Source organism: Equus caballus, chromosome 22 (genome assembly GCF_041296265.1).
Source record: "Equus caballus isolate H_3958 breed thoroughbred chromosome 22, TB-T2T, whole genome shotgun sequence".
NCBI classification, from domain to species: Eukaryota; Metazoa; Chordata; class Mammalia; order Perissodactyla; family Equidae; genus Equus; species Equus caballus.
The window spans coordinates 39,044,099-39,058,143 of NC_091705.1; the positions used below are offsets into that span (position 1 = coordinate 39,044,099).

The following is a 14,045-nucleotide window of genomic DNA, read 5'->3' on the forward strand; positions in this document are numbered from 1 at the left end:
TGGCACTCCTCTTGTTGAAACTCTTGTGTTTCTGGACACATCTAGAGTTAATTAACTTCCTTATTTATTCAATGGTCACTTATTATTGAGTACTCACTATGAGCCAGGTATTGTTCTAGGCACTGGAGATAGAACAAAAAGAAACAAAAACCTCTGAATTCAGGGAGTTTACATTCTCGTGAAGGGAGAAGGATAATAAGCCAATATATAAGACAGACATATAATATGTGAGGTGTTATGGAGAAAAATAACTCAGGGAAGGGAAGGGGGCTGGGATTTTAAACGGGGTGGTCAGGGAAGGCGTAGTGGACAAGGTAAGGGTTAAACAGAAAGTCCAAAAGTGGGAAAAGTGGGAGCCAGGGGGCAACCTAGAAGGGAAGTATTCTAGATGAAGGACTCAGCAAGGGCAGAGGAGGGCGTGTTCCCAGCGTGTTTCAGGCACAGGAAGGAAGCCACTGTGACCATAGCAGAAAGTGTGTAGGAGGGGGAAAGGGGATCGACCTCAGAAGGCTGAAAGCGGCAGGGTTGAGGCCTGTAGGTTTTCTAAGGTTTTTTCTCTGATTAAGATTGGAAGCCAGTGGAGGTTTTGAGCACAGGAGGGACTGGAGCTTTAGGATCCCCGGGGCCGCTGTGTGGAAGACCACAGGAACAAGGGCAGAGTCAGAGAGACGGTTTAGGCAGCTGTCCTGCCTGTTACGAGATGCCAAGGCCTGGACTAGGAAGAGAGGTGGCGTCAAACCCAAAGGTACCAAGAGGGTACCAGCCCTCCTGATGGGGTCTCTCCTACCCTTCCAAGCTTACCTTGGTCCTTCCTGTGTCCCCGGCCCCAGGGACCACTGCTAGTCACATACAGGCGTCTAGTGAGTATCTGTTGACAATGAACAGATGAACGAACGACCCATCCCTTGATCATCATCGCCTGTTTTAACGATAGCCGTCTAGTCAGAGCTCAGTAAATGTTTACAGACAGAATACTGAACAATTCTGCAAAGCCCAGCTGGTTAGTCCTCTTCACAACTGAGGAAAATTGAGGCCAGGCTGGGAAAGTGTCCCCCCGGGTCCCTCTGCACAGCCTAGGCTAGAAGCTTCCTTCTGTTTCAGGAGGGTGAAGTCCTGGACACTGGGCGGAGAGACCCGGCCTTCAGGGTGACTCACAGAGATCTCTCAGAAGCTTCCCCCAAAACCTCCCCGCCCTGCGGTGGGGAAACCCCAGAAGATCACAAGTCCCAAGACCCAGGCTGGACGCGAGTCCTCAAAACGCCAGAGGGTCCTCCCACGCGCCTCCTCCCACCCTCGGACCATAGAGACGAAGGGACAGAGGGGTCACTCTCGCGAGGCCGAGGCCCCGCCCCCCTGCTTGCCCGCCGCCCGCCTGCGCCTCCAGCGGAAGCCGGAAGCAAAAGCGGGGCCTGCTAGCCTCAAGCTCCGAACTCGGTGGTCTCGAAGGCTCCGCAGGATTGGGGAGAAGATGGCGGAAGAGGAGTGAGTGGGATTTTCCGGGGCGGAGGAGGCGGCAGGGCTAGGCCCGGCGGGTGACAGCGAGCGCCTCAGGCCGCCCTCCGGCCCCGGAAGGCGGAGCTCCTTGTGCCGGTTGGCCAGGACTGGCCATGCCGGCACTGCGAGGAGGGCGGGAGGGACGGGCCTGGGCCCAGCGGGGCCCTCAGCCTCCCCGAGGTCGTCCCCTCGGGCTGGGGATCAGCGCAGGCTTCGAAAGCCGTCTTGTGGAAACCGCAACCCAGATTTCACTTTCCTAGTTTTCGGTCGTCTGATGATTACGGAGCGCTCCGCCGCCTCCTCCAGAAAGTCCGTGCACCCCGCACCCAATTTAGCCAGTCGCCTCCTCCGCTATGACGATCAGTTTTCGCGTCTGTCTCCTGCAGGGAGTTTCATTCATTCCTTAACTGTTGGCCATCCACTCTAGTTCAGGGCCTGGGCACATAGTCGTGCAGCCGACCAGGAGCCGCCCTCAGGGAGCTTCCGTTCTAGTGGGGAAAGAGGACCATAAATAGGCAAGATGAAGGAATGGAATAGTGTTAGGGTGGGGGAGTCTGCTCAGGAAGAAGTGACTGCCAGCTGAGACTTCAGTGACCAGAAGGAGGGATAGGAGAGGGAACAGCAAGCGCAGAAGGCCAGAAGCAAGAAAGGGCTTAGTGCCTTTGAAGGACAGGAAGAAAGGCAGGATGGCTGGATTGTAGACGGCCATCTCCATACCTGCAGGGCACAGACTATTGGCTATTATAGATGCCTTGTCTGTGTTTGTGGGATGACTGTGCAAAAGTTAACAACGAACCCCATGGTTGAAATTTGACTCCTTCAGCTGAAAATTTTACAGTTGTGTCTCTTGGCCAGGTGTTCATTTCATTTAGTCCTCTTATTTATTGAGCATCTGCTCTGTCCCAGACACTGAACGGGCAGTCCCAGCACAAAGCAAAAGAGGTGGTGTGGCCCAGTGATTTCAAGTTTGGTCTCAAAGTTTGATTCTGCCACTGACTGAGATATTGGCCAAGTCATGCAGCCTCTCTGAGCCTCAGTTATTCATGGCTAGGAAAGGGAAAGTCATAGTACCCACTTAGGGCATGTTGTGCCTATTCAATGAAAGGGTGTATGTTACCTAGTATCTGGAATGAAGCAGTAGCCAATAAACATTAGCTGTTAGAATTGCAATGATTATTGTATTAATATTGCACCAGTTTGCAGCCCTGATAGGATGTGAGGAGACAGCTGTGAGGAACATAAATGATGAGGTGGAGGGGGGTGTTACAGAAGAGGTTACATTTGAGCCTTTTGAAATCTGAGAAGGATTTTGTAAGGTAGGGTGGAGCCTTCCAATCAGATCAAGAATTGGGCCAATTCAGGTGTCTTCTTCAACTTACAGATAATAATCTCAGGAAAAGAGTGTAACCTGGGGAAATAAAGGCACCAAGTAAATAACCTTGGACCTTGGAATGTGATGAGACTCCAGTTCACCTCCCTTTAAATCCCCCGTTAAGTGCCAAGGAGCAGGCAGCGTTTTGCTTCCACACCAGCGCTGACTCTGCCTTGTTCCTGTCCTCTAGGGGCCTGTGTTGAGAAGCACCTGAGGCCACCGGCACCCTCCTGTTGCAGCAGGCAGGAATTTTCTTAATCAGTTTCAAAAGCCTGCCTGTTGGTTGTGAGACTTGGGACTCTCGTAAACCTCTGTGCCAGGTTCTCTTGCTCATTTGTGTGTGTGTGTTGATAGGTCAGGGCCCTTTTCCCTTGATCTAATTCTGCTTTTTGTGTCCTCCAACAGGTTCCCCAATACAACTCATGAAGGTTTCAATGTCACCCTCCACACTACCCTGGTTGTCACTACGAGACTGGTGCTACCGACCCCTGCCAAGCCCATCCTCCCCGTGCAGACGGGGGAGCAGGCTCAGCAGGAGGAGCAGTCAAACGGCATGACCATCTTCTTCAGCCTCCTTGTCCTAGGTGAATGTGGAGACCCCGTAGTCGGCCATCCTGGGAGTCTGAGTCTGGGTGCACTGTCTGTGTGGTTAACCCCATTTAAACCACTCTTTGTCAGGTCTTCCTCCCATTTGGTTCTCACGTCAAACACTGAGGGACAACCATCAGTTCGTAACATCATAACAGTGTACTCCTTTTGCTTTATAAAATCATAGAGCTTAGCAATTCTGAAGTTCCCTTTATGTAATGTTTTAGACATCCGTTGGAAGAAAGAATTAAATAATTTTGACCTAGAAAGAAACGTAAATATCTTCTAGCGTAGTGAATTTCAAACTCTGCCCATGAGAGTCTGTGTGTGACTGTGTGTCTGCGTGTAGGTGGTGGCAGCAGTAGGTAGGGGGAGTCAATGGGAGGGCACCCAGCTTTCTGATCAGAGCAGCATTTTGCCTCATATCTATTAGATTTTCATGTAAACTTTTATGTAAAAGTTTTGCTGCTGAGTAAAAGATCAGATACCCTTGCCCTGGCATGCTCTTTTCCTTAACCTCTGTCCTTCCCACTAACCATAGTCATGACTTTTGCCACATCTGTGCACCACCTGTGCTGTTATTTATTTATGCAATATTTTTCTTTAAATGGATTCACTTGTCTCAAACTTAAAATCTCATTTTGTTCAACCTCCTCCTTTAACAGGTGAGGAAACTTAGGCCCAGAGAGGGTAAGCAATTGACATACCTGGTTTTGGGGACGCTAGAGGCTGATATTCAGGTTGCCAGACATTGGTCAAGAAATTTAGGTAAAAAGCAATAACTTAGATGCCTCCCAGAGACTACAGACAGTTGACAACTGTTTTAGACAAAGAAAACCCAGTTGAAACTGCAAGCCACTTTGGGTTAGCTAAGGAAGCAATAGCTTAGCATTTGACCCAAGTCCACAGTCTTAGTTGAAAGGTGAAGTTGGCACGTTTACATTTTCTGCTCTTTAATGATACGTGACATATTTCCAATTAGATCTTTTCAGAGGAGTGAAAGGTGCAGAGAGCGGGAGCTGAGGGAGGGGGAAAAAAAGGTGCGGAGTATTTCTCTGATGTCTGTTAGGACTGGTTTTTTTTTTTGAGGAAGAGTATAACTTCTTTCATATTTATATTCAGACTTTGTTAATGGTCAAATAATTTTAATAATAGAGTAATTTTATTTAAAATTCCTGGACTCATCCTTGTCTCTTATAGATTTTTAAAAACTGTAATACTGAAAAAGTACACAAACTACAAGTGTACGATTTCCCATATAGATTTCATATGCCCAGGTAATTTTTACACTGTAAATGTAGTTGAATTCTGTTTCTAAGAGATTACTTCAACAGTCAGGGACTCCTGTTTTGTTTTCATTTTCTTTTGTTAGAGTAGTTGAATACAAAGAAGAAAAGAAATTCTTTTCTTGATCAAGAAGTCTTTAGTACCTGGATTCTTAATCCTGAAAGGGTGTTATTAGTCTGTTTACATGTTGTCAGCTTGATATATTAGAGAATATAAAAGACAGGCCTGGACAAAACTTGTGTAATCACTTTTTTCACTGGAGGGTAAAAAGAATAAGTAAGACTTTCAAAGTAATTTTCAGGGTGTGGAATATTTAAGATTAGCCTATGCCAGAGACTACAAAACAGGTTTTTATAATCTAGGCAAAATCCTGCCCAGTGTTAATATGTCTTTGGGGCCAGAAAGGGCTGAACTGTAATTAATAGTGCTGTATATTTCTCTTGGATTGTCTTCTCTTCAAACAGATCATAAAGCTAGACTCTGGAGTCACACGAATGTCAGGTGGATTCCGTTTTCACCAAATCAGATCATTGGCGGTTTATGAGTCAGCATCTCCACTTTTTAAGTGTGGGTCAGCATACGTTAGCAGAATGGAATGCTTTCTTTTTAAGTAAATTTGAAGGCATTTTTTCTCTCCTGTATATTATCAACAAGATATTATGTATATTGTATATTTATTCTTGATTAAGTGTCCAAACAATGTAAATCTGATAAAGTAAAAAAAAAAAGTGTTACTACGTAACTTGGTAACTCACTAAATGCATGAAGTCTAGAGAATTGAGGGGAATTAGTCTGTAGTTTATTCCAGACTGCAGGAACTCCTAACCTGGAATGCATTTACCACTTTTGTTTCCTGGTTTAGTCAAGTCAAATGAAATTGTAAGTTCTGTGTCCTATAAGCGTGTCAAAGGATTACAGTGTGTTCCCCTTTGTTGAGAAGGGATGCTAGATTCTGTAGTTACTTTTGACTTTTAAAAGCTTGAAATTAGTTGACTTACACTTAACCCTTGCTGAACTTTGACTCTGCAGAAACAATGGTGAGTCCTTGTTAACTGACATCCACTAGAGTTAACAATTAGCATCATTTGATGCATACATTTTGTGGGCCATTAAATTTAATGGCGTTATTAAAATTGACATGTCTATGTTTTAATATAGTTTCCATAATTAATACTTCAGTCATGAAAAATTGGAAGCAAATTAACTTGTGGCATACACACCCTCTATACCATACAGAAGTTTTTGTCCCTTCTTGCTGTTTTTTCCCAAGTGTACTTAAAAACATGTACTTGTGTGTATCTATACATAGGTACGTTCATAAGCACGTGCACACGCACGGGCACGTATAGCTTGAAGTTTCTTTCAATATAAATGGGGTCCTATAGCTTGCTTTTTCATCCAGCAGAATGTCTTTGAGATCTTTCCATGTTACTGTTTTTTGTATCTGCCTCATCTTTTTTTTTTTTTTTAAAGGATATGTATGTGGTTAAATAAATATAGCATAAAACTTATCATTTTAACCATTTTAAAGTGTACAATTCGGTGGCATTTAGTACATTCACAGTGTTGTGCAGCCATCACCACTATCTAGTCCCAGAACATTTTCATCACCCCAAAAGGAAACCTAGACTCATGAAAAGCAGTCACTCTGCCTTCTCCCCTGCCCCCAGTCTCTGGTAAGCACTATTCTGCTTTCTGTCCCTGGGTATTTGCCTATTCAGAATATTTCATACCAACGGAGTCATACAGTATGTGCCCGTTTATGTCTGGCTTCTTTCACTTAGCATAATGTCTTCAGGGTTCGTCCATGTTGTAACGTGTTAGAATTGCATTCGTTTTCATAGCTGAATGATATTCCATTGTATGGATACACCACATTATGTTTATCTGTTATTCAGTTGATGGTCATTTGGGTGATTTCCATCTTTTGGCTATTGTGAGTAGTACTGCTGTGAACACTTGTGTACAGGTTAAAAAGAACAAGGTCTGAAAAGACAGCCCACCGAATGGGAGAAAATATTTGTAAACCATGTATCTGATAAGGGTCTAGTATCCAGAATATATAAAGAACACTTACAACTCAACAACAAAAAGACTAACAACACAGTTTGAGAATGGGCAAAGGACCTAAATAGACATTTCTCCAAAGATATACAAATGGCCAATAAGCACATGAAAAGATGAAAACTTTATGTGGACATACATTTTTATTTCTCTTGGACACATACTTGGAGGTGGAATTGCTGGGTTAAATGGTTACTCTCTGGATAGCTTTCTCAGGAACTGCCAAACTTTCCCACAGAGTCTGCACCATTTTACATTCCCACCAGCAATGCACAAGGGTTCCAGTTTCTCTACATCCTTGCCGATACTGGTTATTTTCCCCTTTGTCTTGTTTTGTTTCTTAGTTATAGCCATCTTAGTGGATGTGAAGTTGTACCTCATTGTGGTTTTGATTTGCATTTTTCTAATGAGTAAAGATTTTGAGCATCTTTTCATGTGCTTATTGGTCATTTGTATATCTTTGGAGAAATGTCTGTTTAGGTCCTTTGCCCATTCTCAAACTGTGTTGTTAGTCTTTTTGTTGTTGAGTTCTAAGTGTTCTTTATATATTCTGGATAGTAGACCCTTATCAGATACATGGTTTACAAATATTTTCTCCCATTCGGTGGGCTGTCTTTTCAGACCTCGTTCTTTTTAATGGTGAAGACTCTTCCCTGGTGTTGAGCCTTATGTTTAGCTCTCTCTGTTGATAGACAGTTTTCCCCTCTGCTCTTAAAGGTGCACATAGTTGTTTGACTTATGAGAATAAACTTTTTAAATTAATTTTTTCATCCAGCTTGGTGCTAAGAAAGTGCAGACATGCCTCAACGCCCTAGATCTATTTCTGTCTGCTTGTGTGCTCGTCCCCTGCCCTTTTAGACAGTAGGCATGCCCGTTGGTCGCATGTTGTGCTTATGCACTGGAACTTTCTTCTTGCTGTTAGTATTTAATATAGGATTTTTCTAACTAGGTTAAATATTTATAATAAAATAACACCACAGATTGATAGTTTAGAGCGCAGAATGAAAGGAGGACAAAATTTCTATATTTACAACTGTTTCCTGTCTCTGGCCACCTGGTGCTTTTTGGTAGGACTAAAGATAGCTAATTTGTCAAGGCAGGCTCTGAAGGTGGCCAGTTAGCAGCCATGCCGATTGTTTAAACATTTCCTTTTACAGAAAAAAAGTAACAAAATTATTTTTGGTATTATGAAGATAATACTGTGGTTGATGAGGTGCTGTGCCACCTAGGTGCCTAATAAAAGAAAGACGTGCAGACTAGCATTTGGACCATGAAATTACATGTGGGAATTATTTATGTGAAAGTAGGCTTTTTTCTTTTCTTTTTTTGGTCCAGAAATACTCATTCCTTTGAAATAGTTTTACATGTTTTTGTTTCCTTTCTTTTCTTTCATGACACTCCCCTTGTGAAGAAAGTCAGACATCCTTCCTGCTTTGGAGATGGGCGAATGAGGGTAGCCGAGAGGGAGATGGTGGGTGCTCAGGATTAAGGACACAGGGTTGGAATCAGGCTCAACCCTGCAGCACCTGCCAGTGATGTGACCTCTTTAAGCCTCGGTTTTCTGTCTATAGTCAAAGTAGATAATAGTGATAACACCTAGTTCCAGGGGGTAGGAGGTGGTGGGGGTTAGGTGAGACGGCGCTTGGGAAGTGCTCAGTGAAGTGTCTGGCTCGGAGGGAGCCCTCAGCCAGTGGGAGCCCCAGGACCCAGCTGAGGAGCAGGAGCCCCATCTTTAGGTCTTTGATGTTCTTATCACCAAACCAAAGTATTTACTTTGTCCTGTTTATAAAACACCCTCACTTTATGTTAAAAGAGAACCAGTCACATGGTGGCGAAATACTTCATGTCAGCATATTCTGTTGTGGTTATATTGGCATAAAAGTGATTGATTTCATTGACCCCCTCCTCTCCATTTAGAGTTTTCCAGTTGATGATTGCTTCAAAAAAGTTGAAGACCATTTCTTAGAATCAGGGAAATTTGGGTAGTTTTAAATGGTCATGTAAGGTTTAGCAGCTTAGGGAAAAATTAGATGTCTATTGCTCTTTCAGTAACCACTGGAAAATAAACTCGTTCAGGCATGCACAGAAGTGTGGAGAAAATGTTACAAACACTGTGAGTCTCCCTCCAGGTTGAGAAATAAGAGATTGAAAATACAGTTGAAGTCTACTGTGTCACTGTCAGTTCTCCATTTCACTGGCGGCCCCCTAGAAATAACGTTGCCTCAAACTTGGTGTTTATCATTTAAAATTGTGCTGTTTTAACAATGTCTTATTTTTTCCCACAGCTATCTGCATCATACTGGTGCATTTACTGATCCGATACAGATTACATTTCTTGCCAGAGAGCGTTGCTGTGGTTTCTTTAGGTAAGTGCTTATTGGTGATCCTAAAATAAAAACAGTAACGATAATTACCGTTTTTGGAGTGTCTCCCTAGTGCTAGGAATCACGAGATGCAGTACGTACCTGATCTCATTGCATCCTCACTGCAGCCCGCCCTGAGGGTGTTATGATCCCCTTTAACAGATGAGGACACTGTGGCTCAGAGCAGGGTGATGACCTCCTAAAGGTCACGTAGAAGCCCCTCTGTGCAACTCGAAGTCCTTTTCTGTTTCTCCCAGAACCGCCCTCGGGGTGCGTTGACCTCTGCTACTAGTCTCGGCCTGCACCAGCTCAACTGAGGCGAGTATTGACCCTTAATTCTTAGAGCCACTGAACAGCCAGAAGGGGTTCTCACTTTACAGTTTAAGAAGGAGAAATGGCTCACCTTAATGTCAGAGTCAGATCTGAAGTCTTCAGAGAGCATTCTGTTCTCTCACATTTCTCTTGTTTCCTATGGCAATTAACCGTTAAGGTAATTAGCCTGTATTTAGAGAGAGTGAATTGCTGTAGTAACAGGTGTGAGTTCACATGCAGGTTCACTGAAGTGGTTCGTGAAGGAAGAAGCAGGAACCTTACTTTTCGGTAATTATTAAAATCAAGACTCAAGTGTGGGTGGGGGTGCTTAAGGCATAGTAAATACAGTTTTACTAAGGTCAGCTAAAGCCTTCATCAGTTTCTTATATTGTAATTAGTTTTACTAGTTTCCACTTGCCTACTGATGATATTTAATTTTTTCTCATCACCACTGATACTTTGTAAGTTAATTTTCTTTACCTTATAGATCTTGTTTAATATGCTTACAAGTTCTTTCACAGTATGGTGGTGGTTGAGGTTAGCTTTGGAAATGAGCATTCTTCCCTAGCCCCGACTGCATTCCTGCTGCCCTGCTTCCGTCCCCCCTCTATTCTACCTGCACTTCACAGCACTGCTCAGCTCCAGCTTCCTGCCTCTGAGCGTTCACGTTGCCATCTCATTTGAGCCTCATAAGCCCCGGGTGATGCCATGTTTTAAGGAAGAGGCAACACTGGATAGTATTGATCTTCAATCAAGAGTTGGAAACCAGTTTTACTCAAAGCGTTCCTGTTTTCTATTTAGCGGGCTCTTCATCAGCACATCCTGGTGGATAGATTCTAACAACCTCAGCTAATGAGATAGCCTTGGAGCTCTAAGAATGGGAGAATCATTCATTAACATTCCTTTTCTGCTATTAGGCATGTTGAAAATAACATAATATCTGATACCTATTATTCTGGGGCATTGAGTAAAGACTTAAAAAAACCACTCCAAGGAATTTACAGTTTTGCGGTCAGTTTTCTTAATTTCTTAAGAATAAGAACTATAACTGGTGTGTATTTAAGTATTGCACACATGGGCCAGCCTGGTGGCACAGTGGTTATGTGCACACGTTCTGCTTTGGCGGCCCAGGGTTGGCCAGTTTGGATCCTGGGTGCAGACGTGGCACCGCTCGTCAAGCCATGCTGTGGTAGACGTCCCACGTATAAAGTAGAGGAAGATGGGCACGGATGTTAGCTCAGGGCCAGTCTTCCTCAGGAAAAAAAAAAAAGAGGAGGACTGGCAGATGTTAGCTCAGGGCTAATCTTCCTTGGGGGAAAAAAGTATTGCACACAGAAATTGAAATGATTGTTCTCATAACTTGGTCTTCACTGTCTCTTGAATGTTTGAGTAACTGCAGGTCAGTGAGCAATAGGCTTGTATTAGGACTTGTAGCAGACATTGTTGATTGCCTACCAAGGGCCATTTCCCCCTTCTTCCTTGAAAATAGAACCCTAATTTTGATCAGTTGTCTTGCCACAGTGTTCTCAAGAAAGATGGGACCTTCCGAGTCAAGACTGGTCTTTGTCGTCATGATAGTTCCACTCTTCTTTGCCAATGGTTGGTTGAGAGAGGTGGGGCAGCAAGGCAGAGTGAAGCCAGTTCTGGCCAGTGAGGCCAAGGGGAGGTGTCCTGGGGTGGTGAGTTTTGGAAAATATTTTCCTCTATGATAAGAAGAGAAATTTCCCCTTCCTTCATGCTGTTAGTTGAGGATGTGATGCCTGGAGCACTGGTAGCTATCTTGCAATCACTGTGGCTCCAAGACAAAAGCCAGAATGCTAAGGATCGCCGCAGGGACCTGTGCGAAGCCTGGATTCTTGACTGCGTGGTTGTTTTGTCGATTGACAGTACTGGAGCTCCCTGTCTCAGAGCTGCCTGCTGTATGAGATCATAAACATCTACTGTTTAAGCCGTTTTTAGTCAGGGGTTCTTTTACGTGTAACTAAAGACATCTTAACTGATACAGGACTCTTCATTCAAGGGACAAAATCAGTTCGAATTGATTCAAAGAAAACAGATTGGTGGGGGTGGAGTTGCACACCCGTTGGCTCATGGAACTGAAGAAGCTCCAGCTGGTGCTTGCTTCAGACTGAAGCGAGTCTCCCGACTCAGTTTTGCTCCATTTCTCAACAGTGCTTCCCTTTGTTTTGGCTTCCCGCAGGCAGGCTCTCTCCACGTGGCAAGCCTTTACAGCTTCAGGCTCACTGTCCTTACAGTAGCAAGCACAGTGGGAAAGGTGGCCTCCTCTTCTCCCTGGTTCCGCCAGAAGTTGTGGGATGAACTCTGACCACGTGGCCACCCCAGAACTGGGCATGGGGTGGAGTGATGCTGAGGGTCAGCTAAGGTTCTCCATCCGTGAGGTTCAGTTCTTCATTGATGTTGCAGAAAAACTGTAGCCTGTACAGCTGGGTCTTGGGAGGGGTGATGGAAGGTCTTGCTTTCCACACTTACTTGCTAACTCAGGTGATTGCAATGCTAAGAGCACTTCCAGAGAGAGTGCTGGGCCCCCGAAAGTATTAGATTAGAAGACATTTGGTTAGAATTTAGAAATGCTGACAAAGCTATCAAAATAGTTCTATATTTCATAAAGCTATGTAAATTAAGGAAAAATTTTTCTCCTATTGGAGCAAAGTGTAACAAAATACTGAGATATCTACCATTTCAAGAATTTCCAACTTTTGTGCCAAAAAAGAATCTAAATGAAGCTGCCCGAGAAAATGGAGTTTTCATTCTTTTAGGGATAAATTTTCCTAGCCTTCCTCTTCTAGCCAGAAGTTATTTTTTAGTCTTCAGTCATTTAGAGACATTATTAGCATTTTGAGTTGTAGTGAAGCATTCAGAGTTCTTAAGAAATTGTTGATATAGGAAAGGACCATCTGCCCTCAAAAAGCACATTTCCCTTCTATTTTATTGTATTGTCAAATGAATCTCAAGACTTTTTTCATTCTTTTTTTTGAGGAAGATTAGCCCTGATCTAACATCGACTGCCAATCCTCCTCTTTTTTTTTTGCTGAGGAAAATTGGCCCTGAGCTAACATCCGTGCCCATCTTCCTCTACTTTATATGCGGGATGCCTGCCACAGCATGGCTTGACAAGAGGTGCATAGGTCCGCACCTGGCATCTGAATTGGCAAACCCTGGGCCACCAAAGTGGAACATGCAGACTTAACCACTGTGCCAGCAAGCCGGCCCTTTTTCGTTCTTTATAAGGGTGTAGTATCAACATGAAGCTCTAAAGATAGTTCCTTGGCCCTTGCTCATAGCTTTCAGATACTTTCTATGCTTATGGAATTCTGTAGTTTGTAGCCTTTTTTAAAAAAATAATTTTTTTGCACAGATATATGGAAAAAGAAAAATCCTTTTCATTGACATCTTCAGCTATTTTTAACATGGTTCATTCTCTTCCAAACCATGTGTAGACATACACATATCAATTAAATGACTTTACTTGGTTTGAGTTTATATCATTTTTTGTGTTCTTTCCTTTTTACTCTTCTTTCTCTGCATAGTTAAGTTCACATATTTGTTTTTATTAGCCTTATAGTGCTGATTCACTCTTTATAGATTTTGGGCTGAAATTTGTAAGGAATGAAAATGAAGTAATTGTACTGCCCACTCTCCTCTGTTGTATATAGCAAAAACAAGAGGTTTTTTCCACAGTTGTACTTTATCTTAGAGCGAGGAAAGGCCAGAATGGGGTTTTAAGTAAGGGCTGGAAATTTGATTTTCAAATGCCAAGGTTTAGCCTGAATATTGCTGATGGTTAGAAAAATGATGTTTTGACTTTTAACTAGATTCGATTGAATCATTGAATAAATAGGACACACAAAAGTGCTCCCGTGTCGTAGCCTTCCTAACTATGTTTGTGCTTTTAGCTGTTAATTCCTTCTTGTATTGACTAAAGGATTTTAATTTTTTTAAGATTAGTGCTCTTTTTGTCGATGGGAGTTTTGAGTGGAAGATGAAAAATCACTCAGTTCCTGAGTTGTTGACTAAAGATAATTCTAGAAGAAGCAGATCCAGCAATTATATTCTAATTGTACTTAAGTTCTAAAAAAATTTTTTAAAGAAAACTTAAAGGGAGAATCCTAACTGTGACTGTGATCGTTTTCATTGCTTTGTAGACTATTAGCATCCACTGCCGACACAGCTTAAGATGTCCCATGGCTAACCCTCGCCCTGGATCTTAGGTGCTTTGATTTCTGTTAGAGAAGAAATAGGTGTTCATCTGTTGGTATTAGAGTAGCTGTCTTAGAGGCAGAGGCCAAAATGGGTTATCAGATTGACAAAATGATCACCTCAGACTCTACGGATTTTCCAGGCTGTCGCGTTCCAAGGAAGAGTGCCCGCACAGACTCTTAGCCTCCGTGTGTCTGGAAACAGATCAGAGGTGACAGTTTATTCCAGGAACGTCTTGTTACTGTTTCGCTGCTATTAACTAAATATGTGCTCTGTGTGTGACAGTTTCCTGCTCTGCCCGGGGGCTTGCTTTGGCTTTTCTGGTATTGTGATCATCTTCTCTCGGC

The 14,045-nt window shown here is 43.2% G+C and overlaps 1 protein-coding gene across 3 annotated transcripts in view; it reads left to right on the plus strand.

Annotated features, from left to right (window-relative positions):
- The first annotated feature begins 484 nt into the window (after window positions 1-484).
- The window catches only part of SLC9A8 (solute carrier family 9 member A8), a 70,215-nt gene continuing 56,654 nt past the window's right edge, over window positions 485-14,045 (plus strand). For all 3 annotated transcript variants that reach the window (XR_001379486.3, XR_011430600.1, XM_014735205.3), the window contains exons 1-3: window positions 485-1,482; window positions 3,272-3,450; window positions 9,091-9,171. Coding sequence is in view for 1 of the 3 variants with exons in the window: in XM_014735205.3 (XP_014590691.1) it covers window positions 1,469-1,482; window positions 3,272-3,450; window positions 9,091-9,171 (274 nt within the window). In the remaining 2 variants the exon portion in view is untranslated. The remainder of the gene's footprint in view (window positions 1,483-3,271; window positions 3,451-9,090; window positions 9,172-14,045) is intronic.